The following is a 26069-nucleotide window of genomic DNA, read 5'->3' on the forward strand; positions in this document are numbered from 1 at the left end:
CATTTGAAAGGCTGATGCTCGACTTGGTCTATTGTAGGTCACTACAACAAACCCACCCCTCCCCAAATATGCATTTATTAAAATGCTCTTTAAACTAAGGACTCCTTCCTTTATATCTCATCACAGTTTTATTTTAAAGAACTATGATATCCAGTATTTTTCCATGAGAGATATTGATCGACTTGGTATCCAGAAGGTCATGGAACAAACATTTGATCTGCTGATTGGCAAGTAAGTAACTGTAACTGATGTCAGGGCAAACCCCCAGTGGGCAACACACTTTAGCCTGTTTCTTAAGGACAGCAGCTTTACTTTTAAAATAAAAAGCAAAAACATACACATAATTTTAAATAGTTCAGAAAGGCAAAATATGAAACACAGGTCATATTCTTCTGGGGTTTTTGGGAGGAGGCTTCCTCTAAATCATTGCTTAGATCTTCTGTCTCATGAATTTTTCTTGATCTCCATCTTTAATGCTTATCTTCTGAGATGACAAGGATTTATTGTTTCAACTGTCCCATTCTTCCCAGTCTCACGATTGTTTCATATGAATTTTATGTTAAGCAAATCTTGGCAGTGTAGAAAGATGGCAGATGAATACTAATCAAACGGTAGTTTTAAGAGCATTTTCCCAATACCAAGTATTTACTTCTGGGTGATTAATGTCGGAATTGTTATCTGGTAGTATGTCATTTCGTAAGCTGTTAAGAAACTTAGTTGTTAGCTTCAGTCTTTGGACACTGGGGCTATAATGAAGTTAGAAATGGAAGATGTTGAAACTGCAGACCTAAAATTAGAGTTCACTTCAGCTGCTGTTAGGTTCAGAGAATAACATCAAGCCAATTTAAATCAGACTGTATCAGAGCCCAATCTCATCTAGAAATGAAGAAATCCCTCTATTGACAGTTATTAGTGTAAGAGGTTCTAATACCTAGGGTAAGGCAGAAATATACATTAGAGTTAGTCTGTCTGAGGCATGCAGAACAAATGGCAGTATCATGAAGTGGTAGGTAGAAAGTTAATATTGCCAATCTCAGTAACTTCCAAGAATAGAAAGCCTGGAAATGTATTAACAGCTTTATTAACAAAGTACCAGGACTAATAGCAACAAAATCAAGGAGTTGCAACCATGAGAAGGATGAGTGTCCAAGCACAACCAGTTAAGTATTATTTTATCCTCTTCCTTTCTAGGAGACAAAGACCAATCCATCTGAGTTTTGATATTGATGCATTTGACCCTACACTAGCTCCAGCCACAGGAACTCCTGTTGTAGGGGGACTAACCTATCGAGAAGGCATGTATATTGCTGAGGAAATACACAATACAGGTATGTAGCAACCAGGTCTGCAGCCTGTTAACAAAATAGGTAAATATGCTAGAGTCTCTTGCCTGCAAAGGATCTTTTCTGATATTCTACATCATTGCAGTTTGCTTTTGCTTGAACTTTTGTAGCGAAAAATTATATGGCCATGCTAATAAAAAAGGACTACTTTAGAGTCATGCTTGGACATGGCTCTTGCCAAATTACACTAAGGCAATAATGAGTAAAAAATTGTATATTTAAACAATTAAATACAAGAATAAATTGTCAAACTGATGCAGTTCTTTGTGTCTGAGTTATCTAAAGGCAGATTAAGAAGGCAAGACCAAGACTGTAATTTGCACTGTAAGAGGTTGGTTCATTGGGAGTTGTGAATTTGTAGTTAAAGCTGATCTCTTCAAGAAATCTGCAAATTGGACAATATCTTGGGTCCTTTATGTAGGGTAGGTCTTGTACTAGAGCCTGATAGGATCTCTAATAAGGGGGATACAGTTAGATGAGAATGACTGATGGAAAGGGTACTAAGATGAATTCTACGTTATCAAGACTGGCTACTTTTCCAAAACTCATACTTGTTTGCAAACAGTTTCCATTTCTGTCAGAAAGCTTCTGGTTTTAAAGCTACTTCAAATGACCTTTCATTCCAAAATTTAAAGAACTACCAAATCATACTGCTTCAGTAACCATCTGATGGAACTAAGGTATGGATAGAGACCCCAGATTGAAAGGTTCAGGGCTATAGAGAACCCCTGACTAGATGGGATAGAAAGTGACATTGAGAAATGGTCTCCTTAGCGCCACAGCCTGCTAGAACCTTAGGCAGTACAGAAAGGCAGGTAGTACTGGTCTAATTCTCAGATCTGCAATCTTAGATGTTGCCAGTGGTCCTCAGGTTATTGGTCAGAGAACCTGGGAGTTCAATTCTCTGCTTTGCTTCCTAAAAACACCACTTTAGAGCAGGGGTTATAACCTCTAGCACTTATATGTGGCAGCGGCCATGGCCTGTCTCTTTGTTCCCATGCTACAATATTTTATTCCAAAAGACACTCATGGGGCTAGGCACAGTGGTTGATACCTATAATCCCAGTACTCTGGGAGGCCAAGGCAGGAGGATTACTTGACCCCAGGGGTTCAAGACCAGCCTGGGCAACATAGTGAGACCCTGTTTCTACAAACAATAATTAGCCAGGTGTCCCAACTACTTGGGAGGTTGAGTTTGCAGTGAGCCATGACTGTGCCACTGCACTGTTATAATGCTGTCAACTGGATACCTAAAGCAGTTTGCTTAATTTAAAGGGTGGCAATAGTCTGGAAAGATAAGTCATGTATGTATTTCTAATACTGCAAACCTTGATTACCACTTCTGGGATATGCTAAAGGTGCAGGTTTAGTCAGTGGAAATCAAGAGACAAATCAGGAACACAGGTCCATGTGCAGGAAATGATGGAAATGCTACAGTAATACACCTGTTGGTTGCAGTTTGGCACCATACACTCAACTACACATTGCTAATAAGGGAAGATGCTGAATGGACATATGGCATTGAGCACATCATGTACTATAGTGTAATATCAATTAACCATTAGGTACATTCGCCTGTGTTTCCAGACTTTATGGCCACCCTAAATATTCTCAGATACTTGTATTCCTGAATACTAGCTTGTTCAGATCACGCTTCATCCAGAATAACCAACTAAAAAGTTAAATTCCACAGAGCAATGAGGCATTTAGAGGGGTGAGCATGTTAGCAGGTCTGGATAGGTTCTTCTGGTTTAAGCTTCCCTTCCACTTGCTCCAGGCCAAAGGAACAGTACTGAGAACTTTGACAGAAGTTCTCAAACCTTAACAGAAGGTAACTGGAGTCCAAATAAAATAACTAACATATGGCTGAATCGTCTCTTGATCAAGTACAAGATACTGGGTCAGTCTGCTGGGAGACAAAAGATGTGTTAGATGTGGAACCTGCTTCCAGAGCTCAGGCCTGCAGGGGTGAGAATGAAGCTTGCAGTAATAAATACATTTCAGCGCATATGGTGTGGTGCTCTAACAGATACAGATAACATATTAGAGTTCAAAAGTGGGAATGGAGTTTAGCTAGTGAAAGTGGGAGATTGCCTCTGCCTTCATACTTGATTCATTTCCAGGCAGGCATCTGGAAGGTTCCTAGTCATACTAGGAACCTACATTTTGCCAACAAGCAGGATGAAAACCTCCCCCACCCAACACCAAGCCTTTTCCTTTTCCAGAAGGCCTGACAATTATGCCTATTATGTTAGTTGAACAAGGATGGTTTATTTAGTTATCTTAAAGGATTCTTTTAATCTACTGGAGCATAACAGTGTTTTAACTTAAATTTATGGCCAAGAGGATGAGGTGCAAGGGGCTTCCTGAAAATAGGTATTTTCTACTACAAAATGGACTCTTGTTTTTACCTTGGCTTGTTCTCCCTGTCCCAGTGGGATGACCCTCACTGAGAGTAGTAGCAAGGGAATTTGAGGTTTTGTCACACTTTGTTCTTCCAGGGTTGCTGTCAGCACTGGATCTTGTTGAAGTCAATCCTCAGTTGGCCACCTCAGAGGAAGAGGCGAAGACTACAGCTAACCTAGCAGTGGATGTGATTGCTTCAAGTTTTGGTCAGACAAGAGAAGGAGGGCATATTGTCTATGGCCAACTTCCTACTCCCAGTTCACCAGATGAATCAGAAAATCAAGCACGTGTGAGAATTTAGGATATACTGTGCACTGACATGTTTCACAACGGGCATTCCAGAATTATGAGGAATTGAGGGGACAGATAGATACAAAATGGTTGTCTGGGTCAATACTGCCTTAATGAGAACATTTACACATTCTCACAATTGTAAAGTTTCCCCTCTATTTTGGTGACCAATACTACTGTAAATGTATTTGGCTTTTTGCAGTTCACAGGGTATTAATATGCTACAGTACTATGTAAATTTAAAGAAGTCATAAACAGCATTTATTACCTTGGTATATCATACTGGTCTTGTTGCTGTTCTTTCACATTTAAGTGGTTTTCCATCTTTCCTCCCTCCTCCCACAGTTGGGCTACACAGTGCATCCCTGAACTGTTAGCCCACAGCAGCAATATGCTTATTCCATCCACATCCCTAACATCATGCATTCACAAGGTCAAAGTTCTGTCCACAAACCCTTCCCTGTAGAAGTTCAATGGTTGCGAAAGAATTTGTAGTAAACCAGGCCTCCCAGGATGGCGAGCTCCAGTAAGATGATAATGGAAAGCAGCAGCTTGTTGGTTGTCACTCTACAAAGAGAAGCAAAGTGGGGAGTAGTCAGAAGTTTGGATAACCTTCCTTCTAAACATTTTGGGGTTAGACCTGGAACCACGGCTGGATACTCTGAGGCTGTTTGTTTGATCACACAGCCACTTACCAGGAAGTACTCATGAGGTTCTTTAGCTGTCATTTAGGGATAATACTGTCTACCTCACAGAAATGTTAAACTGAGACAATAAAAACCAAAGCATAAAAATGGATTCTGAAATGTGTCCAAATAGTAGTTACTTCCTTTAAAATAGCTTTTCTAGAAAGAGGGGTTAGCTAGAAAAGTAATCATATACATCCAGCTCAGGATGGATCCGGCCCTAGGATAAGTAACTAGAAGCCTGGGTAATACCTTTCAATCCCTTGGAAACTTCTTCCCTCTGCCCTGTTTTTCCCTTTGCTCTCCTACCAACCCAAATGGATATGTTATAAAGGTAGTATAGGAGCTTAAAAATTTTACTATCTGTTGTTTACACAAAGAATCCAACCTCTAGTTCTCATGTTCACTCTAGGTTTCTCCCTATTCCACAAGGAATTTGTCACTGTAGGAAAATCCCACCCCTCCTGCTAGTTCCATGAGTGGGTTGTAGTTTTGTTTCATGCTAGGCCATCTGTGCCCAAGGTCACGTACAATACCCTCTTACCCCCAACTTCAACCTCAGTGGCAATATTTCTGCCCTGGATTTGTCTGTTAGCACTCAAGGATTTTGGTTTTTATTTTTGATAAAGACTACTTTATTGGTGGCAGTTAGTACAATTCAAATTTTGATCCTCAAAGAAGGACTTAGTTATTTATCAGACTAGGAGTCCATAGAGAGCTGAATGAAACTGAATCAAGTCACTGCTGTGATGACTGAAGTCAATCCTGTTTCTTGAGAAATGAAACCACAGCCAGCTGATGCATGGCATATGCTGTTTCACTGAGAATCACGGTGGCTCTATACAGGAGGTCATCAGCTCCACCACCCTTTAGATGCACTGGAATTCTGTTCTTCTCCTGAAACAGCTTGTGTTTTCTGGACCTTTATTTTCAAAATGCCTGCGTGAAGCAATGCTCATGGTCCTCTGGGCAACCTGACAGTGCCAGCAGATTCTGCAGCATCTTAGCTCAGTTACTGCCCACCAATCCTGACAACTCCCCAGGGTTTTATTTTTAAAAGTCTACTTCTTCCCTATAAGACAGAACTTCCAGAAAAGGAGCTGACTCCCATGAAGGGCAAGCAGAGCCAAAAGCAAGTACTATGCAGGTGAAAACTGCTTTCTAATCAAGATTTTACAAATATATTTCTTTTTTTTTTTTTTTTTTCGAGACGGAGTCTCGCTTTGTCCCCCAGGCTGGAGTGCAGTGGCACCATCTTGGCTCACTGCAACCTCCGCCTCCTGGGTTCAAGCAATTCTCTGTCTCAGCCTCCTGAGTAGCTGGGATTACAGGTGCCCGTCACCATGCCCAGCTAATTTTTTTGTATTTTTAATAGAGATGGGTTTCACAATCTTGGCCAGGCTGGTCTTGAACTCCTGACCTTGTGATCTGCCCGCTTCGGCCTCCCAAGGTTCTGGGATTACAGGTGTGAACCACCGCACCCGGCCGAGATTATACAAATATATTTCAAGGAATAGGAAGCTGTTATTCCTATGTGTTGCCTTCTCTAAAGAACATCAGCTGTGATTAAATCTTTTCAGTGGAGAAATTTTTCACTGCTCCAAGTCAAAGCAGTATATACTTTTAACAAATGATTTTATCCTGAGCTATTTAATTATCCAAGACCATATTCCTTAGTGTATTTATTCTGGTCTGCTGGGTGGTACTGAGTATATGGGGACTATGTGTCAACTGCTGAGGTGCTTTATTAGGACCTTTGTAAGTCACTATTTTAAGCTTTTTGGTTGAAAGCCATTGAGTTAAGAGAAATTTCATGACTTTAATAAAACTTACTTTCTGGACATTGAACGGAGAATCTTTCGACTTTTGCTCAAGTTTTCACTTGTGTTTACCAGCTGAGAAGAGAAAATAGTGATTATTTCCCTCTTTAAAAAGTATACTCTGTACAATTGAATATCCCTAGATTAACACTAGGCATTAAGGGATATATGTTGAAAAATTCCAAGAAATCAAGCTAATTTAAATGATGGCCTTCGAGTGTAAGTAGAAGAACCTAGAAAGGACAAGATATTTTAGTACTCATCAAGTAGGCTTGGGAATCATCTTCCTAGGTTGCTACTGGGGATGGACTCCTGAGACTGAGCTAATCTTCTACCATGGCTATTCCAAAAGGGAAGGCTTCAAGTGTAGCCAGCAGACTAGACAGCCAGTGACTATAGAGCAACTAAAGATTTGAATTTCCTCAGCCAAATTCCAGGACAGCCTCTTGGGTTGGCATTTGTTTTTGTAGGCTGGCCTGTTACTACTTTTGGGATCTGGTTATCTTTTTTCTTTACCCTCTTAAGAGACAGTTGCATCGGATTGTGAAAAGGACCTCCATGGAACTTTCAGCTGCCTGCTACTAATCTGGACAGCTGGAGGATATTTCACCTCCAGCAGATGGCTACCTGCCATCTGTTCCCATTCCCCAGTGGCCTTGGTAAGCTGACCTCTCAGCTCATTCCTTGGCTTTTATTTCTTTGAAACAGGGTCTCACTCCGTCACTCAGGCTGGAGTACAGTGCTGCAATCGTAGCTCACTACAGCCTTGACCTCCCATGCTCAAGCAATACCCCCACCTGTCCCCAAGTAAGCTGGGATCACAGGTGCATGCCACCATACCCTGCTACTTTTTTTGATTTTTAGTAGAGATGAGATCTCGCTATGTTGCCCAGGCTGGTTTCAAACTCCTAGGCTCAAGCCATCCTCTCACCTCAGCCTCCCAAAGTGCTAAAATTAAGGTGTGAGCCTGGCCTCTTGGGCTTTTAAATTCAACCAATCTACCCGGTATGTTCAAAAACCAAAACCCACACAATCTGAAAGCAAGTTACATTCTCCATAGCTTTCCTTGAATGTAGTAATTTATTGTGAATTTTCACTGAAGAGGGCAGGCATTACTCTGACTTAATGGAGAATTGTAGCTACTAAGAAAATCTACTCAAATCTTCACACTGAGCTAGTATTTTCCTGTCCAAATCTTGGCCACAGTATGTTTTTCAAATTGATTTGCCTTCGGCTATTAAGAATACAGCATTCAATTGGCAAATTGTATTAATTAAAAAATTCCAGCCAGGCACAGTGGCTCATGCCTGTAATCCTAGCGCTTTGGGAGGCCAAGGTGGAATGATTGCTCGAGCCCAGGAGTTCGAGAGCAACTTTGGCAACATAGTGAGACCCCGTTTTTACAAAAAATTAAAACAATTAGCCAGGCACGGTAGCACATGCCTGTAGTCCCAGCTACACATGAGGATCACTTGAGCCCAGGAGTTTGAAGCTACAGTAAGTTCTAATTGCACTGCTGCACTCCAGCCTAGGTGACAGAGCAAGACCCCGTCTCTAAAAAACTAAAAAATTCCTACGTAGGTTAACTCATTTATGGAAAGGAAAAAATAAATGAGTTATTTTTCTGAGGCTCTCAGAGTGACAGTCGACTAGAGGTCCCTGATATAGTCATCATTTGGTTTAAATATTTGTTTTCTTTCCACAATGATCCAGCTTACCTTACGTGGATAATCCTTAGAGATTTTCTCTATTTCTTTTTTTTTTTTTTTTTTACTTTTACTTAGATAATAGTAAAGGGTTATAGTCCAAGATTGAAGCATAATTTATAAATCTATAAACTGTGGTACTATTTTACGAAATCTGGAAAATAGCCTTGGCTCTAAATGACAGGGTATAAGTAGATGATGTTTTTGTAAGAATAGCAGAATACTCTATTAGATGTGTGAAAAATTAAAATCTCAGATTGGAAGCTTTGAATCCTTAAGTGCCTTTTGACATATTATATCTCTTGCCAAAGAGAGAATACAGCCACTTTATCCTTATTAATTCCTGTAATCTTATAAGTGTAGAAATCAGGTTTCTTCCATCTTTTTTTCCCTTCACTGAAGCAAAAATTTCCAATGATGTCTAATTCTTAGGGGTAAAATTGCTTCTAAGGGAGATCTCTCGGCCAAGCAAACTAAAAATTGAGCAAAGTGGCCAGGCACAGTGGCTCATGCCTGTAATCCTAGCACTTTGGGAGGCCGGAGTGGATGGATCACCTGAGGTTAGGAGTTCGAGATCAGCCTGGCCAACATGGCGAAACCCCGTCTCTACTAAAAATACAAAAATTAGCTACGCGTGGTGGCACAGGCCTGCAATCCCAGCTACTCAGGAGGCTGAGGCAAGAGAATCGCTTGAACCCAGGATGCGGAGGTTGCAGTGAGTGGAGATCACGCCACTGCACTCCAGTCTGGGTGACACAGTGAGATGCTATCTCAAAAATAAATAAATAAATAATAAAAAAATTAATAAATAAAAATTGAGAAAAGCATAAGAACTTAAAAAAGACTATTCCCTAAATACAGAACTGCTGTAGCTTTTGGTCTCAGTATGGTTTCCCGGTGCAGTGGCCTCCTAATTTCCCCATACTTGCCCCTTTCCCTGTCTGCCCAGACTTACTCTACTCTTGGTGCGTTCTAACTGGTCTCGTTGTTCCCCCAGCTCTTCTATGATTTCTGAGCCAATCTGGTCAGTCTCTGTGGCAATCCGATGAGAACGTTCAATACTTTGGGTGGCCCGGTTCAGGCTTTCAGTGCCTTGCAGAAGCATTGCCCTTTGAGACTGTAGCCGATTCTGAAAGGAGTATGAAAGAGAAATGTTAGACTTTTTCCATTATAAATTCATTGCCAGCATATTCCTCATGACCTTCCCCATGTTAGAAGGAATACAGTGAGCAATAATTTTCATTCCTTTTAAGACAGAACCAAAGAAGCTAATGATTCTTTTTCAAGGTCACAGACTAAAGCAGAACCTGAAATGAATCAATAGGATCACAATACCCCCACTCCACTGTCTTTTACATTTACATGAGGCGAGGAAAGATGGATTAAAAATACTGGAGCACTTTCCCTGTGTTTGTGATGAATCTGAACTGGTTCATGTGTCTCCTGGACTATCAAATTCTGAAAGGTGGCAGCCCAGATGTGGGAGCTACCTGATTAATGCATATAGCCTGTAACTTCGATAGTGCTATGAGCAAACCAACTAAACTCCGCAGCCCTAGAAAAAGGTTAATTCACTGAAGATTCCCACTTGACTGGTACTGAGGACTGAAGGACCATGAACAAGCTATTCTGCTCTTTGTTTTACGCCTCCAGCACCTGGTATTTCCAGGTGGTCTCCCATCCAAGTACTAACCAGGCCTGACTCGCTTAGCTTCTGAGATCAGGCAGGTTTGGGGTGGTATTGCCTAGATGACTAAATTCTTCTTTTCAGCATCTAAAGAAATTTTGTAGAAGTCTGAGACATTACCACATTCTGGAAAAAACGTATGTGGTTACCCTCTTGGTGAGCCCCAAAAAGAACTTCACCTAAGGTCAAACAAAAAGCCTTGAGGCTGCCACACTGAGGGTGATTTGGTCTCAGGGAAATTAGTATCTGGGGCTTGAGCAAGCTTCCCCACCTGCCCTAATTTTCTAAATCCCCACCGAAGTTTTACTCCACCTGTAATCCTTAACACAGACAGCATGAAGACAAAAGTAGCCTTGTCAGGCCAGAATTAACAACCATTGACAGAAATGGAGGCAGCTCCAAGTTCTTAGCTGTTCAAAGTGCGCGTGCACGCACACACACGCACACACTCAAAAGGAACCCAGCTCACAGAGACCTATTACAGAGCAGGTGACCACTGGCAGGACCATCAAGAAGCCAAAAGATTGGCTCCCAGAGCAGAAGTAGCAAGAAGCATTTTCTTTTTTTCCTTTTCTTTTCTTTTTTTTTTTTTTTTGAGACAGAGTCTCGCTCTGTCGCCTGGGCTAGAGTACAGTGGCACGACCTCAGCTCACTGCAGCCTCTGCCTCCTCGGCACAAGCAATTCTGCTGCCTCAGCCTCCTGAGTAGCTGGAATTACAGGCAGCTGCCACCACGCCCAGCTAATTTTTGTATTTTTAGTAGAGACAGGGTTTCACCATGTTGGCCAGGCTGGTCTTGAACTCCTGACCTCAGGTGATCCACCGGCCTTGGCCTCCCAAAGTGCTAGGATTACAGGTACAAGCCACCGTGCCCGGCGCTCTGTAGCATTTTGACTTAATAAACGGCATACAGACCAGCAGATGAGGAAACCACTGAATGAGGTTCAAATAAAATCAGTTACGTTAGCACAAAGGAAGAAGGAAAAAGGTTTTCAAAATAAAAGATGCAGATTTTCAACTGAGTAGGCTAAAAAATGACCAAGAAAAGATCAGATCACATAAATGAACTTCAGACAGATTTGGAACAATAATTTTACTGAAGGTATGGATACCTAAATTATGTTTTAATAATTTCTGAAACTCATAATTTTAAAGCAAAATTGTTTGGACTTCCTCCCCAACTTTGGCAACATGACTAAAGTCACTTTTACAACTCCCACTTTAACCAGCTCCACCTGCCTGCCTTTTTCCAGTCTCCCTTTAAGTGATCTTCTGTCAGCTTCTAATCTGTGGTGATTCCTTGTGCATCCATTTGAAAATTTTAACTACTTCATTCTCAAGGGGTCTAGTTTTGGCATCAGCCATGTCAAGCCAGTATCATTCTGAATGTCTCTTAAACTACAATCAGGATGCATTGTGAAACAGGATTTGTTTAAAATTGGAGTATGAGCCCTTCTACCTCTGTTCAGTCTGGACTGGTGGGCCCCTTTCTATTTCTCTGCCATGCTACTTGCCAGAGAATTTCTACTTTGTGCTGTGTTTGTGGAAGACAGACCAAATGCGGCACATTTAATCGTTCAGACGTTTTATTCCTTTAACAATCTAGCTGCTCTAGATGGTTTCAGAATACAGATGTTCAATTAGTCCAATTTTATAAATCAGAATCCTGAAAGCCAGACAGGCAGTCTGGCTCACTTTCCATTACCACAGAATAAAAAGAAAGTTCCTTCTCGAGAAGCGCCCTGCATTGGTTACTGTATCTCAGTTGTTGGGCCATCTTGACCTTAAGGTAAAGGAAAGCTTGGATTGATTGTGTAACAATATTCTGATAAATTAGAAACCTAACTGAATTTTCCAGGCATACCTGAGAAAGTGATTCTAAAATTTATATGAAAGAATAAAAAAGATCAAGGAGAAAAGAAATTAGATCAATGGGTCAGAATACAGAATCCAGATAATAAGAATAGGTAACACTTATATACTACTACATATAAAGCACTGTTTTTTTTTTTTTTTTTATTGTAAGACTGTATTATATTAAGGATAAAAAGAAATCTAAATATGCATATGGTTCAAAAGGCCTGCATTAAATAGGGCAGATACCAAAGGGATAACAGGACCTGGATGCAGAAAAGAGGATAAGGGTGAAAAAAATGAAACAAGAGTCTAGTATACATTGATAACATGAAATACTCCAACAACATAGGCCCTTAAGGAAAAAAAAAACAATAACAACAGCTAAAACTTACCATATGCTCATTCTCTAGAGCATATATGCCATATTTCATGTCTCCTCGGCCTCCAGGTGTGGCTGTCAAAGGTGTGCTTCTCACCTCCCGATGGAGTTTAGCAAGGTCCTTCTGGTAGTTTCGAAGCTTAGACATCATGGGGTTACGGAAAGACAGGGGTGCATAACGTAGTTCCTCCTCCATCTCTGCCAGCTGGGAAGGCAGAAAGTAGTGAGTGGATAGCCTGGTTCTTCCCTCACTCATTTGGAAATATGTCTAGTTTGGACTAATCAAACCACTTATTTATTTGGACTACACCAAGCAAATAACCATATGCTCCACGAGGCAGGGACCATGTCTGGCATGTTCCTCTCATTCTGAATGCCTGGCGTACTGCCTAGCAAGCACAGAGCAGGCCTTCAAAACATATGAACTGAATGAATGAATGGAAAAACAGGAAGTACTTTATAGCTTACTAAACATTTTTATATACATTCTCCATTTAATCCTCACAAGTCAATAAGGTAGGAAATGCTCCATTTCATATAAAAAACTTAAAGAAACCTGCTCAAGATTACACAAAAAGAAGGAGTCCGGGCCAGGCACAGTGGCTCACACCTGTAATCCCAGCACTTTGGGAAGCCAAGGCAGTAGGATCATCTGAGCACAGCCTGGGCAACATAGCAAGACCTCATCTCTATTAAAAAAAAAAAAATTAAACAGAAAAGGAGTCAGCGTTCAAAATCTTCAAATTCTCTCAGCTCTCTTTAATATACCAAGTTTTTAGCCTGGTATGATTGAACACTGCCATCAAAAAGTGCTTTGAAGTCTACTGTACTAAAAGTGATAGGGGTCTGGCATCAGGGTTCTTCCCTTCTCCTGCTCCTCTTTCTGAAATCAATTAAGTTTGTCTCTAGGTCAGAGACAACCAGGGGCCTACCCTAGAGCAGGGTGCTTTAGGGGAATCAGGCTTCTATTTTTCTGGGATAAGTAAAATGTAACACCTGGACATGTTCACAAGCGGCCCTAAATTATTTTCATCTGCCTGGAATGGTCAGAACAGGATTATTACTTTTGTTGAGTTTGGAGAAAACAAGTATCTGAGCATCAAACAAATCAGTAGTAGCTAGAAGATTTTAAAAATGCTACCAAGGTATTAACTAAAACAGGAGAATGGCTACAAACAGGTATCACGGATATGCCCAGCTGCACACAGGTATTAAGAAAAGCTCCTAGTACCCCCACCATTAGGAAGAAAATAGTTTCCACAGTCTGGTGGCCTGGTCTTTCTTAAAACAGATGCAAAACAGAGAAAAGGATGCAGATGTGCTTCCTTCTCAGAACTTCACTGTGATAACTGGGAAACTGAACAAGCAAGAAGGAAGTTCGCTGGCCAAAAGAGAATTTTTTCTCTATCTGCTCTGGGGTAGCAAATACAGGGGCAATTATTTCTGCAGAGTACTAGCAGGGACCAGAATTTTGGCCCCAATCTTAATGGGTTTGCTGAAGCTAGAGTATAATGAGATGGAGTCAAAGAACTCTTGCTTCCATAGGGCTGGAGCGAAAAAAAAAAAAAAGCCACAGGTGAAGAGAAGCAGTTGTTAAACTGTTCAGTAAACTGAACCAACTTCTGACAAACTTTGGGTGCCAACTGACACTCATGCATGTCTTGCCTGAGATACCAAGTCCAGCTACTACGTTGTCTTTTAAGGCAGAAAGGGACATGGTTAGAATTACCTCTAAACTACATTTTCTGTGACAGTAAGTTTAACAAAGAACAGTAACTTTTTTTTTTTTTTTTTTTTTTTTTTTTTTTTTTTTTTTTTAGGCAGGGTCTCGCTCTGTCACCCAGACTGGAGTGCGGTGGTGCAATTGTGGCTAACCACATGCTTGACCTACCAGGCTGAAGTGATCCTCCCACCTCAGCCTCCTGAGTAGCTGGGTCCAGAGGCATGCACCACCACACCTTGGTAATTTTTTTTTTTTTCTGGTAGAGATGGGGGGGGTCTCCCTAGGTTGCCCGAGCTGGTCTTGAACTTCTGGCCTCAAGTGATCCTCCCACCTTGGCATTTCAAAGTGTTGGAATTACAAGCATGAGCCACTGCACTGACCAGTAACCCATCTTAATGGCCAGCTCTTAAAAACAGATTTTAGGCCGGGCGCAGTGGGTCATGCCTTGTAATCCCAGCACTCTGGGAGGCCGAGGTGGGCAGATCATGAGGTAGGAGATCGAGACCATCCTGGGTAACACGGTGAAACCCCGTCTCTACTAAAAATACAAAAAAATCAGTCGGGTGTGGTGGTGCCCACCTGTAGTCCCAGCCACTCGGGAGGCAGAGGCAGGAGAACGGCGTGAACCCAGGAGGTGGAGCTTGCAGTGAGTCGAGATTGCGCCACTGCAATCTGTTGCCTGGGCGACATAGCAAGACTCCGTCTCAAAAACACAAACAAGCAAAAGAAACAACAGATTTTAAAAGACTGCTTGGGTAAAAGTATGAGAATGCCCTCACTACTCACATCAGCAATATATTACCAAAGAGTCATATTTCACGAGCGTCTTCAGGCTTTACCCATTTGTGTTTGTCAAACCCCCTCAACAACCATCCCCATCAACTGGCTTCATTTAGTAAGAAATAGTCAAAATCAAGATCAATGGACAGGAACAGTTAATCTGTGATCAGTTCATAGCATTACTTCTGGAAAAGACCAACACTAGGTAGAAGAAACAAAATTTGTTCCTTGTTCTCACCGTTTCATTTGCTTCCTGTTGCTTTTCATCAAAATCCCTGATCAACTTCTTCTTCTCTTCTAGAAAAGATAGATAAGTTTCAAATGCTTATTACTATTTCCACACATTTGTCCTTTGTGTTTAGCTTATTTCACTTAGCATAAAGTCAAGGTTCATCTATGCTGTAGCATGTATGGGGATATGGTCTTTTACAGCTACGTATTTTTCAATGTGACTCCTAAACACAAGCCAGCAGCACTTCCACCAACTAAAGAGCAATCTTTTTTTTTTTTTTGGAGACAGAGTCTCACTCTGTCACCCAGACAGGAATGCAGTGGCTCGGGCTCGGTTCACTGCAACCCCTGCCTCCCAGGTTCAAGCAATTCTCTTGCCTCAGCCTCCCAAGCAGCTGGGGTTATAGGCGCCCACCACCATGCCCAGCTAATTTTTTTTGTATTTTTAGTAAAGACAGGGTTTCGCCATGTTAGCCAGGTTGATCTCAAACTCCTGACCTCAAGTGATCCATCCACCTCAGCCATTCTACTGCGGAAGAGAACAGATGACCTGGGCTTATGAAGAAATGGCCTGTGGGTATTCAGTTGCTGTCCTGAGATTTTCTTAGATGATTTGTCTACTCTGATTTTCATCTTAAGACCTGACTTGTTTTTGAGACTGTGCCTCACTCTGTTGCCCAGGCTGGACAGCAGTGGCATCATCTCAGCTCACTGCAACCTCCAACTCCTGGGTTCAAGTGATTCTCGTGCCTCAGCCTTCTGAGTGGTGGGATTACAGGAGTGTGCCACCACACCCAGCTAATTTTTCTATTTTTTTGGTAGAGAGGGGGTTCCACCATGTTGGCCAGTCTGGCCTCATGTAGTCCACCCACCTCAGCCTCCCAAAGTGCTGGGATAACAGGCGTGAGCTACTGCACCCGGCCAAGCCCTGACTTTTGAATCCAATCCTACATAAGATGTAATGTCACTGTAATGCTTTATATGGATTTACATTTTGTTAACCACAACAACATCTAATGTCAGTTGTATCTTTTTTTTTTTTGGGGACAGAGTTTCACTCAGGCTGGAGTGCAGTGGCATGATTACGGCTTACTGCAGCCTCGACCTCCCAGACTGAAGCAATCCTCCCACCTGCTCAAGCAATTCTCCTGCCTCATCCTCCCAAGTAACTGAGACTACAGGTGCAAGTCACCACATCCAGCTAATTTTTTTTTGATAGAGATGGGGCCTCACTATCTCATGGCAACCTCATAAGTTGCTGAAGCTGGTCTTGACTCCTGGACTCAGGCAATCCTCAACTTCAGCCTCCCAAAGTATTGGGATTACAGGTGTGAGCTACCACACCTGTCCATGTATCCTACTTTTTAAGTGACCATAAATCATTTTGGATGCATATGTTCTATAATCTCAACTTGAGACCAAGTTCCTCTGAAACACATAAATTTATTTTGTCATTTTTATTATGCCATAGATCCTAGAACTACAAACCTCCTTAGATGTGGCTACTGCCTGAAAGCGCAAATGACAACACACTCTTTACTACGTCTCATTCATTGTTGTGTGACACCCCCTTAATATACACAAGATACTCCAGACATTTTCCTCCATATTACTCACAAAACCCATGGCTCTGTTTGTTGTTTAAAAAAAAAAGTAGGGGAAGGTTCACCATGGCAAACGGTATGACTCTTGACCATCTATGATGTAACTGAAATGAGCACCAAAGCAGCTATTACTATCTGTGAGGGGGCTGTATTCTTAGCTACCAGTACTGAAATAATACCTACAGTCAAAAATGGCTACTTCCATGGAGCAGTATTGTATCACTTTGTAATAAGCTGTCCCAAAAGTGCTGAGCATCATCACTGCTCTGAGCCCGCACATCTCCAAATTCAGGCATGCTCACTCCTGATCCAAGCCAGACAGTAGGAAGCAGTACTGTACACATACGTACATTCCCTTCCTAGCTCATTCCTTTCCTAGATTTTTCTACAACTGTGTTTAGTCATAAAGTCTCCTCCTTTATTCTTCCTTTGTTAATGGGTATGAAAATCTGCATTCTCAAGAAGCAAATTCTAGAATGATTCCAGGAAAGTAACTACATAAATGAAAGGGGGAGAAGAAGACCACAGAACCTCTCTCCTTTCACTAACTTCTGTGTGCTGGAATATTCCATTTCCTACCTGATTTCATAAAACACATTTCCTCTTATGAGTGCTCTATAACTTAACATACTTTAAAAGAACTTCACTACATTTATGAGATCCTTTCTGGACTTCTAAGATTTAAAACAAACAAAACAGAAGCCTTTGAAATCATTTCTTATGATAATAAAGCCAGGGAGGCAGATAATTCAAGAAGCTGATCTCTACCCAACTGAGAGGGATAGACAGCTGCTTTTCAAAAATTCTTCAGGCTCAGAATTATGAAACCAATGAATGCTAGAGCTAGGATGTACCTCAGCAATCATCTAGTCTAACTTCTTGCCTTTACCGCTGAGGACGCTAGACCCTGGAGAAACTGAGTGCCTCCCCAGTCATCGGAACAGCAAATGTATGGCAGCACTAGTTCTGGAGTGCAAGTCTGCTGACTCCCAGTCCAAGGCTTTTCTGTACAGTAAACAACTGTATACTGTACACAACTGAGGGGCATTTTTGTGTGCCCAGGGTATAGCCTTTACCAACTGGAAAAAATTTGCTTAAAAAACAAAAAACCTCTTCCTCTTTTTAGGGAGTTAGAATTGATGTCACAATCAACTACAAACAGCAAGGTGGCATCCTGGGGAGAATGCGCACCATGAGCAAGAATGAACCACTTCAAATACCATTATCCCCCACCCCACAAGCCTGCCCAAATCAGTCACATGTGAGGGACTCTCTGGGACCAACTCTGTCTCCTTTGGGAAACTGAGTGGATGCTGACATGGAGTAAAATGGAAACAGCTCTGAAAAACAGAACTACAGAAAGCCTACCTTAATGTCTGACCAAGGTGAGCAGCCTCTCTTCCTTATGGGGGTTTGAATTTCCAGTCCAAGAATGCCTACTCTTGGCCCTTTAAAGTTGTGGAAATAACTTCAGTTTCACCAGCTCATAAATATGTGGTTACTTTGCTTTTGGCGCCTCACTGTGGCAAAATGGAGGACTTACACCCTTTATTTCTATACCGTAACAGTTGACTAGATCCCACACCATGCAGGAGTTAAAAACAACAGATTCCTCTCAACCAACCTGTTTCCTCATCTGCAAATAGGGACTATAAAACTACTGACCTCATAAGGGTTGTTTGAAAGGGTTAAAAGAAATAATACACATAACATTTACTTAGCAAGTGCCAAATATAAAGGCTCAATAAACAGGAACCACCATTGTTTCTGAAAGTAAATACTTACAAAAACCTAAGAGCAAACACAAAATTCAGTAGAAAATATGAGGAGTTAGAATAGTTGAAATTCTACAGTCTGTAAGTAATTGGTGTTTATCGGCCAGCTGACTACAGTACTCCATAGTGATTATTTTTTCTGGCTCCGAAAATAATAGGGTCTTGTGTTATACATACTGATCTAAATGATTTAAAATGGAAAACTTTGAATATTTTTACGATACCCATTAAGACATATGGAGAGACGTCTTCAGGTATGACAAAAACAAAACTAGAAACCATGACCACAGGCATTTAACATTATTGATTAGATTAAGAAATTATAGCACATTATAGTACTCCAAAGTAATTGGAGAGACCTCTTCAGAGGTTGTAAAACCAAGACTAGAAATTATGGCCATAGGTACTTAATGAGATATTAAATGGATTAATAATTATTGTATGTGGTAATGGACAGTCACTGCCACAAAAACTTCCTAAAATAGGACACATTGTCTCTAATATCCTTCAAAGGCAGAAAGTGAATGGAGACTGTACTTTGGAGAAATACTGTTTTTGTTGTTTTAATAGGTAGAATATACCCATTTTTAAAGTAATGAAAATGCGGACAACAGTAGAATAGAAACAAATCACAATCATATATTAATATTTTCTTTCCAACAATTCACATTATTCACATATTCCATCATCCAACAGATATCTATGGAGCACCTAGTCTGTGCTAGGCACTGTTCTGGTGCTTAGGAAACACAGTGAAAAAAAGACATAATATTGAGCTTATATTCTAGCTCAGTGGCTTTCACACTTGGCCTTCATCAGAAACCCCCCGGAGGGCTGTGAAAACACACTGCTTGTCAAAAGTTTCTGATTCAATAAGTCTGGGGTTGGGCCCAAGAATTTGCATTTCTAACAAGTTCCCAGATGATGCTGATGCTGCTGGTTCATGGACCACAATGAAACCACTGTCCTAGTGAAAGGAAGACAAACAATATACTGTAAATATCATAAATGTACTAAGTGTCTAATACGTCAGAAAACAAGTGCTCTGGAAAAAAAAAGAAAAAGGTAAGAGTAGTTGTATACAGGGCTGTTATTCTTAGTTTTCATTTAAATAACACAGCTAGTAGTTCTATTATCTATATTAGCCGTATTCTAAGGACTTTACATATATTAACTCATTTACTCCTCACAAAAACCCTATGAAGTAGACACTAAGATTTATCCCCATTTTGCAGGGAAAACTAATTGGGTTAAAGTAACCTGTCCAAGGTCACACTGCTACTAAAAGGTGGATTTAAACTCAGGCAATCTGGCTCTGTAATTCTTGCTGTTAAATATTATACTATATGGCCTCTCAATTCACATATTTCTTCATAAATGTTTTATTGTTAATTTTAGAGACAAAGTCTTGCTCTGTCACCCAGGCTAGAGTGCAATGATATGATGACAGCTCACTAAAACTTCAAACTCTTAGACTCAAGTGATCCTCCTGCCTCAGCCTCCTGAGCAGCTGGGACTACAGGTGAGCAGCACCACGCTCAGCTAATATATATATATTTTTTTGTAGAGCTAGGTCTCACCATGTTGCCAAGGCTGGTCTCCCAACTCTTGGCCTCATGTAATCCTCCTGCCTCAGCCTCCCAAAATATTGGGATTACAGGCATGAGCCACCACACCAGAATATTGGGATTACAGGCATGAACCACCACACCTGGCCCCCATATTTAATTTAATTTATTAATTAATTTATTTATTTTTTATTATACTTAAAGTTCTAGGGTACATGTGCACAACGTGCAGGTTTGTTACATATGTATACATGTGCCATGTTGGTGTGATGCACCCATGAAGAAATACTCTGTGAGGCTAAAATGGACATATATTATGTCATGATCTCTGTTCTCCAGGTACCTTTGATATTCTCATCCACAACCCAAACTCTGCTTCTCTTCTTATGTTTCTTATTTAAGTTCATCATTCACCCAGTTGACCAAGTGAAAAAATGCAGACACCCTGGAATCTTTCTCCCTCACTCCTCATATCCACTGAAGCTGGTTAATTTCTGCTTCAAAACCACCTCTTGGGCCGGGCACTGTAGCTCACACCTGTAACCCCAGCACTTTAAGACGCTGAGGTGGGTGGATCTTAATTAAGCCCAGGAATTCGACAATAGCCTGGACAACATGGGAGACCCTTACTAAAAATACAAAAAATAAGCCAGGCCTAGGGGCATGTGCCTGCGGCCCCAGCTACCCAGGAGGCTGAGGTAGGAGGATCACTTGAGCTTGGGAAGCCAAGGCTGCAGTGAGCAGTGATGGTGCCACTGCACTCCAGCCTGGATGACAGGAGGCAGGAGTGAGACCCTGTGTTAAACGAATTCCTGTGTTACCAAGGCAACTGCCCCAAAGGCTCTTAACACAGTCCCCTATACGCAGATTCTTGTGCTCTCTCTTGTCCTCTGTCTAGCCATTAATGCCCTCCTTCTAAAAGAAAATCCACATCAGTCAACTGCTTTAAGTCCTTTACTGACTTTCCATATCAAGTCCAAATGTCTCGATGTCACACTAAGATCCCCTCACAATCTGGCTGTTTCACCTGCCCCATCTACTACTACTTTCCCATATACATTCTAAGCTCCAGAGTTGGGGGTATTCCATTTTTTTTTAACTCCTGTGTTGTCTCTTTGCATTTCCCCTGTTTAGCAAACTCCCATTCAACCTCTTATATTTCAGTTTGAAGTTTTTTGAAGCTTCCCTCTCTTCCCCATGCTCAAGTTCAGCCTTTTTTATGGTCTCTGAGAACTTTATTTTCGGATTAATCACACTCTTTATTGTAAGTTTACTTTTTTTTTTTTTGAGATGGAGTCTCACTGTTGCCTGCAATCTCCACATCCTGGGTTCAGTTGATTCTCCTGCCTCAGCCTCCTGAGTAGCTGGGACTACAGGCGCATGTCACCACACCTAGCTAATTTTTGTATTTTGAGTAGAGACAAGGTTTCACCATGTTAGCCAGGATGGTCTCTATCTCTTGACCTTGTGATGCGCCCGCCTAGGCCTCCCAAAGTGATGGGATTACAGGCATGAGCCACTGTGCCCGGCTGTTTGTTTCTTTTTCAGATAAGCACTCTGGAAGTCCTCAGGGCCCAGACAGTGGCTGATACATAATAATTCTCAGTGTTTATTGAAAAATAACTTAATTCAATTACACAGCATAAGTTACATGCAAGGGCTGTATTATGTACATTATGCTGTGCCTAATAATTCATGATGGGCATTAAAGTGCTGAAAACTTTATGATGTGGTCTCTGAACTAGAAAAAGAGGGATTCAGATGAGGCACCATGTGTTTGCTTAGATAAATTCAATTTATTCAACAAATATTTATTGAGCAGTGTGAACGAGGTAGTGAATAAGAGGTAAAGTTGTTGGACTTCTTATTACAATTCTAGGGATATGTATATACTTTATTTACAACTATGTCTGTTGCCAGCAACTTAGAATATTTTGTGGTTGGGTAGAAATTCACCTATTTCTGCCGAGCACAGTGGCTCACGCCTGTAATCTCAGCACTTTGGGAGGCCGAGGCAGGTGGATCACTTGAGGTCAGGAGTTTGAGACCAGCCTGGCCAACATGGTGAAACCCCATGTCTACTAAAATACAAAATTAGCTGGGTGTGGTAGCAGGCGCCTGTAATCCCAGCTACTTGGGAGGCTGAGGCATGACAACAATCGCTTTGAACCCAGGGAGGTGGGAGGTTGCAGGTGAGCTGGATTGTATCCCACGCTGCTGGGTGGACAGGAGCGAGAATCATGTCCTCAAAAAAAAAAAAAAAAAAAAAAAAAAATTACACGTATTTCCAACTGTCCTCTTTGCAGGATGGAGAAAAAGGCTGGGGAGATAACAAACGTGAATGTAACTATCTAAGCTTTATGTTGCTATAACAGAATAGCTGAGTCTGGGTAATTTATAAAGAAAAGAAACGCATTTCTCAGAGTTCCGGAGGCTGGGAAGCCCAAGGCTGAGGGGCCTGATTCTTTCAAGGGCCTTCTTACTACCCATGGGTCACCCTATGGCAGAAGGTGGAAGAGCAACAGATCAAGAGAGCAGGCAAGCAAGAGAGGGCTGAACTAACCCACTCTCTCAGCAACCAACCCACTCTCAGGATAACAATCCAATCCCTGAGGATGGAGCCCTCATGGTCTAATCATTTCTTACGGGTCCCACCTCTTAACACGATTAAAATGGCAAATAAATTTCAACATAAGTTTTAGAGGGGACATTCAAACCATAGTAATAATGAATTCAATTTTCTATTTTTCAAGCAATGTTCTTTTGCATTATTTAGCCTTATAGAAATGGGCACTGCAAAAATTAATTCAGTGCCAGGTTGAAAGTGCAGTCTACTTTTTTTTTTTTTTTTTTAGACAGAGTCTTGCTCTGTCATCCAGGTTAGAGGTTAGAGTGCAGTGGTGCGATCTTGGCTCACTGCAACCTCCAGCTCCAGGGCGCAAATGATCCTCCCACCTCAGCCTCCCCAGGAGGTGGGACTACAGGCATGCACCACAATGCCTGGTTAATTTTTGTATTTTTTGTAAAGATGAGGTTTCACCACGTGGCCCAGGCTGGTCTCAAAATCCTTCAACACAGCAATACTCCTAACTCAGCTTCCCCAAGTGCTGGGATTACAGGTGTGAGCCACCACGCCTAGCCTGCAGTCTTCTTTTCTTTTTTTTTTTTTTGAGACAGAGTCTTACTCTGTTGCCCAGACTAGAGTGCAGCGGCACAATCTCGGCTCACTGCAACCTCTGCCTCCTGGGTTCAAGCAATTCTCCTGCCTCAGCTTCCTGAGTAGCTGGGATTACAGGCAACTGACACCATGCCTGGCTAATTTTTGTATTTTTAGTAGAGATTGGGTTTCATTATGTTGGCCAGGCTGGTCTTGAACTCCTGATCCTGACCTCAAGTGATCTGCCCGCCTCTGCTTCCCCAAGCACTGGAATTACAGTTGTGAGTCACCGTGCCCTGCCTGCAGTCAACTTTTCAATCACATAAATCAGATCCCACAATGCTTCTGCACAATATAGTTTAACTGCATCCCATCATATTTAGAAAAAGGCACAAGGGCCGGGCGCGGTGGCTCAAGCCTGTAATCCCAGCACTTTGGGAGGCCGAGATGGGCGGATCACGAGGTCAGGAGATCGAAACCATCCTGGCTAACACGGTGAAAGCTCGTCTGTGCTAAAATACAAAACCTAGCCGGGCGAGGTGGCGGGCGCCTGTAGACCCAGCTACTCCGGAGGCTGAGGCAGGAGAATGGCATAAACCCGGGAGGCGGAGCTTGCAGTGAGCTGAGATCCGGCCACTGCACTCCAGCCCGGGCGACAGAGCAAGACTCCGTCTCAAAAAAAAAAAAAAGAAAAAGGCACAAGTCTTTCACCATGGTCCACAAGGCCCTACATGGTCTGGCCCTGCCTACTTCTCTCCTTTGCTCACTTCATCCCAAACACATGGAACTTCCTGCTCCTCGTTGAACACACCAAGCTCATTTCTGCTTAAGGGCATTTGCAGTGCTATTCCCTCCTTCTGACACTTACTTCTCCCAGATTTCTGGTTTACTCCCTCTCTTCATTCAAGTCTCAGTTCAAATGCCATCTCCTCAGAGAGGACTTTCACAACCGCCCTATTTAAAACTGAAGTCCCAAGGAAAGCAGATCGCTTGAGGTCAGGAGTTAGAGACCAGCCTGGCCAACATGGTGAAACCCCGTCTCTACTAAAAATACAAAAAAAATTAGCCAGGGATGGTGGCGCAACTGCAATCCCAGTTACTCCAGAGACTGAGGCAGGAGAATTGCTTCAATCTGGGAAGTGGAGGTTGCAGTGAGCCGCGATCGTACCACTGCACTCCAGACTAGATGACAGAGTAAGACTCGGTCTCAAAAATAATAATAATAATAAAATAAAACTGAAGTCCCATCCCTTGTTCCTTTACTCTGATTTGTTTTCCTGTATTCTTTAACACTGCCGCTTAATAGTTATATATTGTTTATCACCTACCCACTAGAATGGGGACGTGCATGTCTTTTTCACTGTAATTTGCAATATTCACCAGCACCTAGAACAGTGCCTGGCACACAGCAGCCTCACAATAAATATATATTAAATACATGCATTTCATTCTCACCAGAGTCATTCAATTCCTATGACCTTGAGTAATTCGTTGAGCAAACACTCAAGCTCTGACCCTTAAATAAAAGCAATAAAACAAAGTTTTGTCCTTGCCATCAAGTTCTATATATCCAGAGGCCAAGAACTATATATAGCAGGTCTTCCTATGGATCTAGGGCCGGAAAACTCTAGCTCCTCCAGACAAAACTTGTAGCAACCTGAACCATGAAATTAAGGGGTAGTAAATAGTCTCAGCAGTAAAAACGTTCAAAACAAGACCACATCTAAATGCCACAATAAGGTTTTAAAGGCCAGCTCTCTACCCTCCAATAACAGGTATATACCAACACCCCAAATTATGACTCCTTTGGGTTTTTAACCCTTTTTCTGTGCTACAGATCCTCTGTCAGTCTGGTGAAAACTAGACCTGTCTTAAGACTAGTGCTTCCAAATGCATAAAACAAACAAAAACAGCTACGAAAGAAACCCATGCTACATTACAGGACCGCATATGTAAAAGCCCCTCTGCTTTGTTTGCCGCAGTGAAAAAAAACGAGAAAATGTGGAAGGCCATAGAAGGATCCCAGGGAACTGAACCCCGCGTCCCCGGGCGCGTCCCCAATTCACTCTCAGTGGCAGGGAGACTGGGGCTGCGACCCAGCCAGCCCTAGGGGGCGTGTCTGAGGACGCGGAGGGAGGAGACGCGGGCCCGGGTCTGGGAGGAAGGTGGGGGAAAATTCCAAAGCGCGCGGGGCCGCGCTCCCCACGGCGTGGCCCACCCGCGCCTCACCGGTCCCAGCAGTCCCCAGCAGCCGCTCGGGCACCCCTTGTAGGTCTTCATGGAGGCCGCGGAAGATCTCGTGCAGCTTTTCGAAATGCTCCGAGGAGGCGGCGGAGGCGGCCATGGCGCAGGGCGCGCTGGAGCAGCGGCCACCCAGATTCGGGGCTGTGGGCCCTCTCCTAGCCCGGCGGTCAGCCACCCAGCCCCGTGGCCATAACGGCGACCGCCGCACCACCGCTGCCCAGGACGAGGCTCTTCCGGGGCCGCGGCAGGGTCCTCCCGAGCCGGAACGCCCACCCTCTCCAGCCCGTGATTGCGGGAGCGCCGGCGCGAAAGCCTGACGGGAAGGCGGGAGACTGCGCGGCTTAGGCGACTCCTGAGGGAGCGAGCGGGACTAACGGCAGTCGCAGAGCCCGAGAAGTGCCCGGTCCGGGGTGGAGAAAGGCCGCAAAGAAAGGGCCCTAGGGGACCTGCGGGACGGGCAGCTCGGCCGCCTTCCTCCTGGGCCCCGCCGGCCGGCCAGGGGCGGGCGCTGCAGTGCACGCCGGGGTTTGTAGTTTGACTCGGAGAGCGTCTGGTCCCGGAGTCGCGCGTTGCCCGGGGTGCCAGGTTTAGCCCGGTGCCCGATTTGATGTGTGTTTGCGTCTAGACGTCGTCCTCACTGTCATCGCGCTTTGCTTTGCCACCCTGACCCGAATTCCTCATTTCGCGTCTTGACTGAATGTTAGCTTTCAGCCCTGGAAAGATAGCCGGGCCGGGGGCTCTGCCTGCAGTCGGGAGGTGGAGCACTTTTCCTGGAAGGGCTGGGCCGGGCGAGTGGCCGCGCCTGTAATCCCA

At 42.9% G+C, this 26069-nt stretch overlaps 2 protein-coding genes across 3 annotated transcripts in view; one reads left to right on the plus strand and one right to left on the minus strand.

The window, feature by feature from the left end:
- The window catches only part of ARG2 (arginase 2), a 38675-nt gene extending 33837 nt beyond the window's left edge, over positions 1–4838 (plus strand). For both annotated transcript variants that reach the window (XM_017878600.1, XM_017878599.1), the window contains exons 6-8: positions 127–231; positions 1192–1328; positions 3845–4838. In XM_017878600.1, coding sequence (XP_017734089.1) covers positions 127–231; positions 1192–1328; positions 3845–4050 — 448 coding nt within the window. In that variant the 3' untranslated portion in view covers positions 4051–4838. The remainder of the gene's footprint in view (positions 1–126; positions 232–1191; positions 1329–3844) is intronic.
- Positions 110–25839, minus strand: VTI1B (vesicle transport through interaction with t-SNAREs 1B). Its single transcript, XM_017878601.1, has 6 exons — positions 25242–25839; positions 14916–14974; positions 12188–12379; positions 9208–9381; positions 6560–6621; positions 110–4607 (listed from the first exon to the last, which is right to left on the minus strand). Exons 1-6 carry the CDS (start codon positions 25354–25356, stop codon positions 4511–4513), a joined length of 699 nt encoding a protein of 232 aa, XP_017734090.1. The 5' UTR covers positions 25357–25839; the 3' UTR covers positions 110–4510.
- Positions 25840–26069: the final 230 nt, after the last annotated feature.

The sequence above is a fragment of the Rhinopithecus bieti genome, unplaced genomic scaffold (assembly GCF_001698545.2).
Source record: "Rhinopithecus bieti isolate Rb0 unplaced genomic scaffold, ASM169854v2 scaffold_11252, whole genome shotgun sequence".
NCBI classification, from domain to species: domain Eukaryota; kingdom Metazoa; phylum Chordata; class Mammalia; order Primates; family Cercopithecidae; genus Rhinopithecus; species Rhinopithecus bieti.

Coding starts and splice junctions, on each gene's coding strand:
- VTI1B (XM_017878601.1), bottom strand. CDS start 25,356: ATGGCCGCCTCCGCCGCCTCCTCGGAGCATTTCGAAAAGCTGCACGAG. Junction 12,380..14,915: donor AACAGGAAGCAAATGAAACG/GTGAGAACAAGG, acceptor CTGCCTTCCCAG/CTGGCAGAGATGGAGGAGGA. Junction 6,622..9,207: donor TAGAACGCACCAAGAGTAGA/GTAAGTCTGGGC, acceptor TTCTCTTCTCAG/CTGGTAAACACAAGTGAAAA.